The sequence below is a fragment of the Saimiri boliviensis genome, chromosome 5 (genome assembly GCF_048565385.1).
Source record: "Saimiri boliviensis isolate mSaiBol1 chromosome 5, mSaiBol1.pri, whole genome shotgun sequence".
Lineage (NCBI taxonomy): Eukaryota > Metazoa > Chordata > Mammalia > Primates > Cebidae > Saimiri > Saimiri boliviensis.
Genome location: NC_133453.1, coordinates 48,732,795 through 48,746,616, shown reverse-complemented (window position 1 = coordinate 48,746,616; position 13,822 = coordinate 48,732,795). Strand labels below are relative to the sequence as shown.

At 41.7% G+C, this 13,822-nt stretch overlaps 1 protein-coding gene across 1 annotated transcript; it reads right to left on the bottom strand.

Annotated features, from left to right (window-relative positions):
• Positions 1-784: 784 nt before the first annotated feature.
• On the bottom strand, positions 785-12,414 carry CAVIN2 (caveolae associated protein 2). The gene is made up of 2 exons (XM_003940808.4): positions 11,613-12,414; positions 785-1,896 (listed from the first exon to the last, which is right to left on the bottom strand). Exons 1-2 carry the CDS (start codon positions 12,093-12,095, stop codon positions 1,102-1,104), a joined length of 1,278 nt encoding a protein of 425 aa, XP_003940857.1. The 5' UTR covers positions 12,096-12,414; the 3' UTR covers positions 785-1,101.
• Positions 12,415-13,822: the final 1,408 nt, after the last annotated feature.

Sequence of the window (13,822 nt, the reverse complement as noted above, 5' to 3'; positions counted from 1 at the left end):
ACATCATATGGAATGTAAGGGTTAGTTAAGATTTGAAGAGCATTAAAGAATGGGTGATCCAAGTTTCCACAAAACAGTATATATTAATTACATTTTGAAGATTTATTTTTGTTCCAGTGTTAACAAAACAACATCCTTTTGAACTTCCTTAAAGAGATATTTGTAATATCTTTTATTTATTAAGAAAAAATACAGCTTTAACACTATAAAGTATGTTTATTATTTAAAAATATTGGAAAATAAAAATATTTTGAAGATGACATGTTATTCCAGGATATATGAACTTCTTTAGTATTGTTATTTAAGGAGTGAAATAGTTAAGCTACTGCTGTAAATACTTTACTTTCAAGCACATACATTTTTTTCTCGTTCTTTGCATTCTTTTCGGCATTCTTTGTTTCCTGTTTCTCTCATTTTCCAAATTTTCCTTCTTACTTTTCTTTTCTAATATTCCTGACTTTACTACATATCTTATTTCATTAGCTGACTGTTATAGTCTCTTCATTTTTCCTTCGTTTGCAATAAAACAATGGTTTCTAACAAGTAAACAACCAACTGAACATCTCTTTTTTACCTTTTGTAGATGTTTTCTTCTTAAAACATATAGTTATATGTTATATGTAACATACAGCTTACATATTTATGTATATTATGTTTCAACACTTAAAGAATAATAATTAGATTCACAGAGTACTGTGGAAATACAGTATATTACGGGTACCCTATTCAGCCAGCTTACGGAATGACAAAAATGAATCCCTTTTCATGACTAGTATCTTAAGAATTCTCTGTTGTTTTTTTTTTTTTCTGACTAAGCCAAATAGATGAGCAGTTTTCAACTACTCATTTTCTTCTTTCTGGCAATCTTGGAGACATTCTCCAGAGAGAGAACCTAAGAGCAAATTAAAAGTGGAGTCGGTGACAGATCGCTTTCGTGGTAAAGCCTGGTCTCGTGTATGTTACTTAGACTGTGTGGTCAATGATCGCCGCCTGGACAGGAACGCAGGAGGTGGTGGGTTGCGCTGAAGGTGTGCAGGAGTTTGTGCCTGGGCCCTGGCTGCCCGCTGGGACCCAGCACAGGCTGGCACAGCGGCGCGGCGCTCAGGCGCTCTGGTGCACCTGCAGCACCGCGGGCTGCACCGGGTCCTCACCCGAGCGCTCCGCCTCCTCCGAGGTGAGCGCACAGCCACCTGCGTAGCGCACCTTCTGTGCCTGTTCCAGGGCCACTGACTCCTCCTCCTCGTCTTCCACAATAGTCAAGTCGATGTTGCTGTCCATCCCCGAGTTACTCCCCCCGGAGGTCGCCTTCTCAGCAGCCCCCTCTGCGATTTCTCCTTCGGCCAGGGCGCTGGCGAGGGACGCTTCGGAAAGACCCTCTGCAAAGGAGCCCTCCTCCTGGTCGTTGGGCATCTGCTCACTGCTAGGCAGGTCTTCGGACTTGGTCCCGTTTTCTGCATGGCTTTCTTCCTCTCGGACTTTCTTTCTCCCGAAAGTGAGGGGAGAAACCTTGAAGGGGGAGCTTTTTCCTGAGGATAGTTTCTGGTGATTTGACGTGAGAGATTTCTTAATCTTCTCTCTCCTTTCTACAGATACGATCTTTGTCCCCAGCTTGTTCATCTTTTTCTCGATGTTCTGGCGAGAAAATGCTTTCTTGAGGCTATCCACTTTCTTGAGGCTGGATCTTTTTATTTTCTCTGCCCTACTTTCTTCCGTCTTTTCCTCGGCACTGTCTTCCAGGGCCTCCTCGTCGTGGGGCAAATCATCATCTGACGAGAGGTCCACGGTGTGCAGGGTTTCCTCCAGGGACTTGTTTTCATCCGCAAGCTCCTCCTTCCCTTCCACAGCGCTGGAAACGCCCTCTTTCACAAACACACTGGCAGGGATCTCGTTTTCCTCCTGAAAAGACGGACAAGATAGGTTTCATGTTAATAACATATTTCACAAATAGCCCTGAGCTGCTGTAATGTGTGTGTCTGTTCTGGGGACACGGTGATGATGAAAACCAAATGTTTGTGGCTTCCGTTTTCTAGAATAGGAAGACAGTTCTGAACTCGGGAAGTCATTCTCTTTAGGCTGGATAAGGCCAAGGGCAGCCTGTTGGGACTATCAGGGGGACAGCCGGCAGAAGCTCTATCAGTGACAGGCAGAGGGGAAGTGGGCAGTGACGGAGATAGACCAGGAAGCCGCCTAGATAACAGAGCTAAAGTACGTCACTGCATTGTGAACCCAGAGGCCCTCTCTCTGCTATCCTCTTTTGAGGTCAGAGGGCTTGGGCCTGCCAAAATCCCACTGCAGAAGAGCCTGAAGGTCAAGTTGGCAGATAAAAGGGCAGGTGAGAGAACTGAGAAGTCTTCAAGTGACAGACGCACAAAAAGTCTTGACTGGGTTCCCTCTCCAACTAGAAGTCAGAAATAAAGGTATGGTCACCCTTGGTATCTGTTCAAAGGTGCACACTAATTTTGCCGAGGACATCATTTTAGAGTGAGAGAAACAAGGACTAGGCTTCCTGGGGGTGCACTCAGGAAGCCTTGTGGTTCAGAATATCCTTTGCGGGAGTTAATAAGGGGAGGTGAGAAATTACGGTTATTTTTAGAATAGTGAGGGGGAATTATGCGGCTAGCCATAGTTGATCAATTCTCTAGTGTTACGAAGAACTTCTTTGGGTAAGAATACTTCGGCCCCCACCTCCAGCGAAGAGTGAGGAGAGAAGCACAGAAAGCTGCCCCCCTTCACTGTTGCCAGCACCCTCCTCCAGCTGCCGGGCACACAGGCAAAGATGGCAAGGAGCAGCACCTGAACACTCAGCTCCGGAGTGCAAGGAGGATGGTGATGCTACGTTGCTCACTGGGGAGTTTTGAATGCAGACAGACGCAGGTTACACAGCTAAAGAACTCTTGATTTTTAAATATTTTTCTTTGAATACCAGACAAGGAGAGCCAGTCAGCAAGATGTCTTCACATCTTTTTTTGAAAGAAACGGCACAGTAGTGAATGTGTGGCCAGAGGCCTGAGTCTCTGTCTTTGCTGTACCACTAAATAGCAGCTCAGCTTTCAACACATAACTTAATCTCCTTGAGTGTCAGTTTCTTCCAGATATGAACAAGAGATTTGACCTAGATTAGCAGCTTTCAACCTATACTCCCAGGGGCACTAGGGGTTCTGCTGGAATGCCAGAGGGGGCAAGGCTCCAGACACCCCTGCCACCCCTTCTGCAACCAGAGCCTCAGGATTGCCTGATTCTATCTAAGGCTGTTCAGTAAACTTTCACTTTGAAAACTAACTGGATTTAGTGGATTTTAAAGCCTACTTGGGATCTAAACATCCTGTAAAGTTTATGCTAATGGCAAGAACTTCCCTTCTTATTTTGTAATTTTGATTGACTGAAAAGATAAAAACATGCTTTTAGAGTGTGACTTTATATTTGATAAAGACTAAATAAAGTTTAGATATTATAGAGAAACAGAAAAACCTTCTCCTATTAACAACTTAATGGTAGAATTATGATGCTCCTTGAAAAAATACAACCCTGTGTCTCCCCTTATACACACTCTACGGAGTCCTTTCCACAAAATGTAAGAAACAAAGGGTAATGTCTTGTGTTGAGATAAGAAGTAGAAAAGTCCAATTAAATAGAATCCTTGTTAGAGTGATGATATCATATATTGTGTTTTCCAAAACTTTCTCCATACCCTCTTATTTTGAATGTCACGGAAAGTGTTCAGGCCATAGTAAAAGACAAAGTAAAATACTACTACTAATAACAATAATAATAATAATAAAAGGAGTGTGGGACTGCCACGAGTCTTTTATGACATGGACTTTTACAGAGCACTGCTTTCCCATGTTTCAAGTTGAGGTTGCTTCTAGTTCCCTGAAATGAGCTCCCCATGAGGGCAGGGATTTTTGTCTCCTGTGCATGCTGCGTCCCAGCATCTAGAGCTCAACAGCTGCTTGTTAAACGAGTGCATGTTGGGTAAGGCGGCTTTCTAAGAAAGTGGCTGGAATGGAGATTGCCCCTTTCTTGGGCAGGCTTGAGGACTACAAAAGAACCAGTTGAGCTCTGTGTCTAGAAGGAAGTTTTCTGACTGCTGCTGCCGCTGGGAAATCAAGAGAACGTAAGTCCCCATGGGGACAATGATCTCCATTTGAAAGGAAGGATTTTCTTCATAGTGGAGGGGTGTTACTAAAAGAGAGGTAGGCAACTGAAACAGTGAGGGCTTGGATGCTTAGTCTAGAAGCAAAATTACTTCCGGGGTTTGACAAGAGGGTTGAGAAGGTTTGACAGGAGTTGCTTACAGGAAAGGAAGAAACCAAGAGATCAGTGAAATGTTATTAAAAGTCCTCAGTGAGGAAAGCAGAATTCAAGCAGAAAACTGTAAAAAGAATCCTTGGCTATCAGAGAAGAGGTACATTTTATATAGCATAATGTCTCAGGTTAATCAAAGTTAGTAAGTTGGATAACTTCCCTTTCTTTAATCCCAACAAAAGGTAGGCATAGTAACTGAACTTCTAAAGGAATTAAATGAATAATATTACAGTTTTTCCTTAAATGTACATTTGATTATTACAAAAGCATAGTTGCTGTTGAGTCTTAGACTCTTTTGATTCTTTTATCGCCTACCCTTTGAGGACAGCTTTGAGGAAAGTTATTATAAGGTGAATCATATATGATCTGTGGTAGACACACAGTGGGTATATGAATGGGTGTTGAGGGAAGGTAGGAAACCCATACTGAACTCTTTTGTAAAATGCCAGGGAAATTATATGAGAGCTTTTTTGATGCCAGCTATAAAAATAAACCCAGCAGGAACAGAGATAATCCAGAATGAGTTGGATGTGTCTTTATGCAACTGGAAACAAGTGAGATATGTCTCCTTGGCTAACTGCTATGCTTCTGCTGTCATTTTAATTACGCAAGCAGGATTTAACGTTCTGTGTGTTGGACAGTGTTTATTTCGTGGCTTCTGATGGCATCTACTCTGGAGGCAAACCCTTTCTTTTCACAATCATCTGTGAATGTCGAAGCACATGTAGCTCTTACCTTTCCATAATGTTTGTTTGGAGGCAGAAAAATACTGATAATCTTCAAAAATTCTATTCCATAGTAAGACGTGTGAGTGATGTTTGACAATGAAGTAACTCTAATGGTGGTGGAAACTTCCATCTAAATCTCAGATAATGGATGCTGGGTCACTGCCCTCTCCTGAGGTGCCTAGTCTCTCCTGCACATGTGCCCTGTGCTCAAGCTCCCACGCACACCTCATGGAAACACTTGACATTTCATATGCCTATAAGCAAGGTGACACTTCCGCCTTCAGCCTCCCATTGTAATGTTTCGGACTGGCTTTCTCATGCAGATTCCAAGACTGATGGTGATTTCAAGAGGGAAGATCAAATACACATCCACAATTCTGTCACAGCTGTCCTACGCTAGTTACTTATATGTCTACTTCGGGTTTTTAGCTCCTGAAAATGGTGCTAGGAATCCCTTGTGAGCGGCACTGCTTCCTTGGGCAGTTCTGCCCAGCAGAGGCCCTCCAGGAGCAGCTGGTTATTTACCCTTTGTTTTCAAAAAGGTCCTCATCTCCCCTGATGCAGATGTTCCTGGTTCTGACCTTTCATAAGAACCCTGAGGAATTTTTTCAAAGGAAGGGGAATAAAACAGTACTCTTCAAACATATATGACTGATAAGCTCACAGCATAAAAACGAATGGAAAGAACTGAAAAAGTAGCATTTCTCCTTGTACTTTAGCTTGTTTGCTGTTCATATTGATCCTAGTGAACTAACAGTCCTATTGGTATCAACACAGACAGACTCGCCAACATGCTAGACATTTCTTGGGTTGAAGCTCATGGAAGCAAATCTTCTGTGTTTATATCTAAATACCTAGACATGCACATTTTAACAAATAAGACTCCATGACTCTCCTTAGAAAGGAAATTACAGTAAATCATTTAAAAGCTTGAATAAGGAGAGAAAAGCCAACAGTTTGCTTTCCTGTCACTAACTCATCATTCCTGTTGGTAGAATAAAATAACAAAGGATGTCATATTCCCGCTGGGATGCAGTAACATCCTGGAGGGGTATGAAGACCATAAATCTGTGTCCATGGAATGGTTTATCCAATAATCTCTAAATACTAGTTATTAAAATAAAACTGTGCCCACCTGACATTCTGATTTATAGGTCTCTTTTACACATTGATGGTTTTCTCCGATTTGTGTTTCTGAGGTATGGATTGCCAAGTGGATACAGTCATTGATTAGAACTGCACCCCTAAGGCAGCTGCTGGTGGAATCAGCAAGTCATAAGAATAAAATGCATTAGTTATAATCCCTGAGCAGTCTTTCACATTCTGGAGGATTTAAAAGTTTCATTATTTTTCAGTGTTATCAAGGGTTCAATTCTTTTTTTAAGACACACTGGTTAGGTGTTCTTTGTTACAAATAAAGAACGCAAAACAAAACCAAACAAAAAAACCAAATCACACTGAATTATTTAAAAGCTGATGTAGAAAACCCAGTAAACATGAACTTTACCATAGTGGGATTATACTGTTTGTTTTTACTCATTTTGCAATTCAATTCTATAATCTCTATTATTAATCATAAAATGAAACCTTGCTAGTCACTGTTTCTCAGCCTGTTTCTTTGATATAAAATGAAGTTAAACGGAATGATTATTAAGGTGCTTTCCAGCTCTAAAATATTTGATTCTTTGATGTTAACATAAACCCCACAAAAAAGAATTAACAAGTTGCAGAATCGATTCCATAGTGTACTGATATCAAATGTGTTTTGTTTCATGTAAGAATCAAAACTATAGGACCTGAGTTGCATTGGAGAACATTTTTCGTTCATTAGTTCAAACAGATATAGATTACAAAGCAGTGGAAAGGGCAGCATTTACTTGGAATAACTGCATCTGAAAGAGTCTAGTTTTTTTTACACAAGAACATGTAATGATTCTTTCTAAGAAACACTAAGAATAATCAGTTATTCACTTAAAGTGCCCAAGGCACTGCTCAAATTCAATAAATATAAATAACAATAAGAACTAGCATTTTGTTTATCTCATAAACTAAAAGGGCACTGGATAAGTAACACATCAAAACCAATATCCCATATGGGAACATTGTAGTGTGATAGAAACATGGCAAGCTGTCATTTAAAGGCGTCTTTTATTATCTATATCTCCATTTCTTCTAGGTCTGTACTAACGTAACAGTCTTCAGAGCAGTGACTTTGGATAAAGTGCAGGCTTTTTAAAAATCAAATTAAAAATAGTCTGAAGATGTTACACTTTTAGCACCTTTCTAAATTCTGACCTTATTGAAGGAACCCAAAGGATGAAGATTTGAACACATTTATAGGCTCAGTTCTCCAGAAATGTATCCACTGCAAATAGCTAACCTTTCTACTTCTTTTCACCCAATTTCTCAATTTCATGTGGATGAAAGTGGAAGCTGTCCATGAGTACTCTCATTTTGTTCCCTGTATTTGAAATCATCTCCCAACTGCTTTTTCAAATAATCATTTCTAGAATCTTAAGAGGACGTAAGAGGGCACTGCATCCTCAGGGCCAGTTACCTGTGAAATTCTATCTCTGAAATCAAAAGAGAAAATTTCCTCATAAGTGTAGAGTCACTGATTTTCTGGACAAACTCTCTTTTTTTTTTTTTTTTGAAGGAAAAGATCGCCATGCTTACAAGCGGACTCTTAGTCTTTCTTTAGCATTTGCTTTTTGATCAGCAATGCCTATGAGTCTTATTTTATTTATGCTGGATCATGTCACAGTATTTTGAATTCAAATATTGATCTGAAGCTATTACAGAAAAGTTTAAAAGAGAAAACTGCCGAATTTAACTAGGATTTAGAATTTATTTTATTGCTGAAAGAGAGATGCTTCTTCAGTTTTAGACACTACTGGTTATAATTTAAAGTAATTGCTAAGAAATTAGATGTTTCACAGCTACAACAATGTTGTAACATTCTGAACAGACAAATAAACTACGACATGATTTAAATAGGACAAAGTAGGACAAATTAAGGACAAAGTTTGGAATTTAAAAAATGCAATTATGGCCAGGCATGGTGGCTCACGTGTGTAATCCCAGCACTTTGAGAGGTCAAGGGGGATGGATCAACTGAACTCAGGGGTTCAAGACCAACCTGACCAACATGGTGAAACCCCGTCTCTACTAAAAATACAAATTTTAGCTGGGTGTGGTGGTGGAGGCTGAGGCAGGAGGATCACTTGAATCCAGGAGGCAGAGGTTGTAGTGAGCCGAGATTGGACCATTGCACTCCAGCCTGGGTGATGGAGCGAGACTCTGTCTCAACAAAACAAAACAAAACCCAAAAAGCAAATGTGTAAGTGTCTAGCAGGCCAACCACTAACCAGATCATACTTGTAGATTTTGGACGGCTCTACAGGACTTCACAAACTGAAAATGTACTCTTCTCAACATTGCTGTACCAAATGTGCTCAGGTCATGGGACAGATTTTCCTTTCTCACTCTCTTATTTTCACATAGTTTTTTATCTTAAACTAGAATCAGTAGATTTAATAAGGGGAAGTCTGGCATAGGGTTCAGATGGACTGAAAATGATAAATAACTTAAAGGCACCTGGTACATATTTGCCCTCCACATTCTCCACAGGCCTAGGAAATAGTCCCCTTCTGCTACACTGTGAAGATCATGCTGTGACTAGAGGGTTCATTTAGAGTAGGTATTTGGGAAGAGTCCTTTGCTTTCACAGAGATGAGATATAATGTTGACTTCAATATGGCAATAATTACACAATGCATGGTTCTCCGTGTGTAGCAGAGCTGTTTTAAGATCCTGGGTAAGGTAAGGTCAGTTTTTACCCAGGGGCCATATTTCTAACCAAGCAAAAATGTAGCCTTCTCTCTAAGCAAATGAATTTCAGATCCTCTCAGCAATGTCTTCTATTCATTGACCACTTATACCCTGCCAGTCCCTACTAACTATTTTAAATGTGATTTCCTTCATTCCTTATTCTATGAGAGAGATAGGAGGGAAGAAGCATTAGTGTTCAAGAGCATGTGCTTTGAAATGAATTAAATATGAGTTTGAATCCAGCTTCACCACTTGCTTACTAACTAGCTTTGGACAAGCCATAAACATTTTCGAATCTCAACATCCCCATCTGTAAATTGGGGATAAATGAGATAAGGCACAGAAAGATGCCCAGCAATATATGCTGGGCTTATTAAGTACTTGATTTTTCTTTTTGCTCTTATTAATATCATCAGTGTATAGATGAGGAAACAGATTTGAAGAAGCTACAAACTGTGTAGTGGTAGAAGTAGGATTTGAACTACTCTTTGTGTGACTCCAAAATTTATCTTCTGAACTACTATACTGGACCACTGTCTAATACAAATTATTGTTTTATACATTGGCATAATTACTACTCTGGGGACGCTGCTACTTTTGGAAGGAATAGGAGAAAGAACAATCTTTCCACTGAGGGACTGTTCTTTCATTTGTTTTTTACAGAACAATCATCTTGCGATGCCTTGAGAGTTGAGAATTCTAATATCCCTTAGGCTAATAAAGGATCTTATACAGCCTTAGAAAGGTCCAGTCACTTGCCTCTAGTTTCCTGCCTCCTAAAATGCTCTTTAAAGGTGTCCATGGGGGTTGCTTGCTAAAGGGCCCACAATGGAGTCTGAACACATTGCCTTGGATTCTCTTAGCTTCTGGTTTGGTCTTGAGCACCCCTGTTTCAGCTTCCACTCACTACGTGGAGAATTTCTGCCATTTCTGGCTGCAATTTCACACCTGTCAATCCAATGTGACAAAACAGGAGACCATGTCAGGCCCTCACAACAGCATATGCCTTTAAGTTCCCTGCGGTTTTTTTTTTTTAATGTCAGATTTATAATTCTCCTGAATTTCTACTAGCATATCCTCTCCATCCCTCCCCCCAACACCTGCAGAACATCCGTGAGAAAACAAAACAAAACCCAATCCTGACAAATTGTGATTTTCCTCTACAAGATAAATACTTTTTTCCTCCTCCTTAACTGAGGGATGGGACAAGAGATAATCTGCCTGATTCATACTGGAAGCAGAAACATTTCCTTTGGTGTCTCAGACTTAAACAGGTCTGTACATGTTTGGTTTTGTTTGGAGATCAGTATTTAATTTAGAAATGCCTTGAGAGCTGAGATTTCTAATATCTCTTAGGCTAATAAAGTAAGGATCTCGTATGGCTTAAGAAAGGCCCAGTTACTGTATCTCGTTTCAATTCATCTGGTGCTTGAAAACTACTGCATTTGCATTAAAAGCTGAAAAGTTTTCAGCTGCAAAAGCCTGCAAGGTAGAGGAGGACACAGCCTCCCTAAACCTTTATAATACTCAAGTGCAATTTGAGGACAAAAAAGCAGCGAGATGAGTTTTTGCTTTTATGGGGGTAGGAAGGCTTAGGTTCTAACTTGGCAGAGCAGATTCCTTTTGAAAAAAGAAGGCTCCCTCGGTTTAAATCCCAATTTCTAAATCTCTCTTGGGAGATGAAGGCTCTCCCTGTGTGCCTTTCACAATCAAACTGTTGGTTATAGCCTCTCCCCTCCATGGCTTTGAAATCCTCTCCTATTCACTGGTCACAACGAGACACAGCCCTGGGGCGAGGACTGCAATCGCTTCCTGGGCTCTGTGCTGGCTGGGTTCCACTGGGCGGAAGGGCTTCCAGCATTAGGCAGGGCTGCCCTGGGATTCACAAATGCCCACCACTTGGCGGAACAACAGCCCCACGCAATCTCCCTGTCCCCAGATAGCCTCTTGCTACATTAATTGCATTATTGATGCATTAAAAAAATTAAGTGGCCTTTTTATTCTAAGGCAACCGTTTGAGGGAGAAACATTTGAGACTAGCCTTTGTGACTATAACTGATAACACTCCTTTTATTTTACTTAACAGTTGTGGTCTCTCTGAGCAAGGAGAGGCATATCTAGTGTGTTTGTACTCGGTATTTCGAGTGCATTCGCTAGAAAAGAACGCCACAAGATTGCCTTGCCCAAAATAGTCTTAAAGGAACAAGGCTAGTCCAACTCTAATGGAATCAATCTTCTATTTGGTTGGTTCCCAAAATGCTGGTAGCCTTTGAGTAAAGGAATAGTTTGACTTCTTGGTTAAAAAACAACAAAATATCTCACATGATCACTTCGTTTCCACAAACAGTTAATGAACAGCCACTGAATTAATTTGCCCTGTCCAGCAAACAGCTGCAGCCAGAGCCCTAAGCTCCTAATGCAAAGAGACAAATGTGACTAGGGTGCACTCGCACATCTTCCCAACCTGTAGGGAGTGCATCCAGGTGCTCCCTAACAAATGACCCGGGACCTACTAAACCCACGAGCATCTTCTTTGGATTTAGTCTGCGGTGACCTGGGAAATTCCCACCCCTCTGAGCAGATTTCATATTTGCCTGCTGCAGGCAGACAGGGGACAATGCCTTGTGTGTGTGATCCCCGACAGGCAGGACAAATGTAAAAATGGCAGTGAGAGCCAGGACGAGTGAGATCATGAATGTCGAGGAGTTCCATCCAGCCTGCCTGTGAGGAAGCGTACGGCGCACTGACCTGGAAGATGAGCACTTTGAAATGGTTGCGACGGAGGAGCTGCGCGTGGTTGTTCTCCAGCCGCTTCACCTGCGCGCACTGCCTGTCCATGCGTTCTTTGACCGCGCGCGTGTGGGCGCTGACCTTGCGGGACTTCTCCAGCAGCTTGCTCACCGTGTTGCTGGTGGAGGCCTGGTACTTGGAGAGCTTGGTGAGGTCGTTCTGGATGCCCTTCACGGAGCTCTCTAAGCTGATCTGTCGCTGCTCCATCTTGTGCTGGTTCTCCTGCACGGCGTCTAGCATGTTCACCAGCTTGTCCAGGAGCGTGAGCACCGTGACGGCGTTCACCTGCGAGTTGTCCCGGATGGCCTCCTCCGTGTTCCCCAGGTTCAGGCTGGGGCTCGGTGTGGAGGAAGGCATCGGGCTGGGGCTCGAGGGCTTTTCCTGCTGCATGTCAAACCCAGGGTGCTGGAACTTTTCGGCCTGTGCAGCGTCCTCTCCCATGGCTAGGCAGGTGGGAACGTTCTTCCTCTCTGGGAGCTGCTTCTTGCTCGGGTGGGAAGTTGCGGTGGTGAGGGTGCAGGATAAGGCCTGCTGGTTGGAGCTCAGAGCACCACTCTCTAGGACTGGCAGAGGTTCAGACAGGCAACAACTGGCTATGCTGATCAGGGGAATTGCATTCCAGCTGCTCTTAAAAGCCCTACTCCACCCAGTGGGAGGAGAAGGTTACAGAACTGAGAACCACTCAGGGTTCAGAAGTATGCACACACTTTGTAACTGCGTTCTTCTGGGCACAGGACACTTTGTTGCAGGTTTAGCTTTTCTTTTCTGTTCTCCTTCCCTTCCCCCCCCCCTTTTTTTCAAGTTCAATGTCATATTTCAATCATGACTTCATCTGGAGGCGGAGAAAAACATGCTTACTTGGCCCCGCTCCATAGCTTCCAATTGGCTAAAGCTAGTAAACTTTTCTCTGGCTGCTATGTTACAGATGCAACAGAGCGCCTGTTTCTTTTTCCTGGATACAAGTTATTGTAACGGAAAGTATTGTTTGCATTTGCCCTAGAGCTGACTGATGGGTTGCAGATCACCGGGTGTCCTGCTGGGAGGCGTAAAGTTTAAAGGTTACTGCAGCCAAGTTTGTATGATTAGTTTCTCATATGCAAAGGAATGGAAGTAACTCTGATACTGATAGGGGAAAGAGCTCAGTTCTTATTACTCTTGTAGTTGGGGATATAAAATAAGTTAAAAGAGATTCAGGGATATTAAAAAAAAAAAACAGTAATGCTGCTGTTATGACTGTTACCATGTAACAGATAGAAACTTTTTGAATGACCACATTTAAAAAAAGATTTTTTTTTTCAAGAAATGAGATTGAAAGAGGAAAAATAAAATGTGGCCTTTTAAAGAACCTACCATAATGATTTGTTTTTAACTAACTTTGAGTTGGTGCTGAGAGATTTTCTCAAATGCCCATCTCTGCAACGTATTTATTGACACGTGCCCACAAGTGCCTGTTGGCTGGTTGAGTTGAAGTTTCTGAAGTGCTTCTAATGTTTGACATTTTAAAATTCCTGCTCAGTGAAGTGGCACACCTGTTCTCAAATGTGGCCCTCCTCAGCCAAACCCTTGGGATGTGGGGCTTATTTCCGAAAATGACTTTATATGCTTGAGTTGATTTTAAATGTATCCAGCCTTTGAAAGTGCTTTCAGCAGAAAGTTTGTAATAGGCCTTCTATGAACAGTTTTGAGAAGAACAAATGCCAGCTCGTAGCAGGTCAGGGATTGATAATGAAACAATGCTGTTTGTCAGTAGTGACCCCGACACGTAAGCCGATCCATCAGCAGGCCACTGGTTATCACCTTGGTTGAATCTCTGCCTTCTGCTATATGCATGAAACACTATCCAGAGGACACTGGCAAAGCACGACCAAGGCGGTGCCCTCAATGAATATAGCTGCCAGTGAGAAAGATGATCTAAAGATAGTCACAGAGGCCTTCACTTTCTTCAGATAATTAGTACCATCAAAACCCACTTAAAGCAAACGCTTTAAAAATAGGAACCAAAAAAGGTAGAAAGAGAGTTTGGTTGAGATGTTAGCTTTTAAAAAATAAGAAAGTTATTAAAATTAATTTACCTTATATTTAATAAAATTCAGTTGGTCAAAAATGTGTTAAATCCTAGAATAAAGGATGACTCAAGTGTTGATTTTGAGAAGCATAATTTTCTCACA

What these genes read in the sequence shown, in the direction of transcription:
- CAVIN2 (XM_003940808.4), bottom strand. Translation starts at nt 12,095, where the DNA reads ATGGGAGAGGACGCTGCACAGGCCGAAAAGTTCCAGCACCCTGGGTTT. An exon ending in TCAAAGTGCTCATCTTCCAG is followed by an intron (nt 1,897 to 11,612) that starts GTCAGTGCGCCG and finishes CCGTCTTTTCAG; the next exon opens with GAGGAAAACGAGATCCCTGC.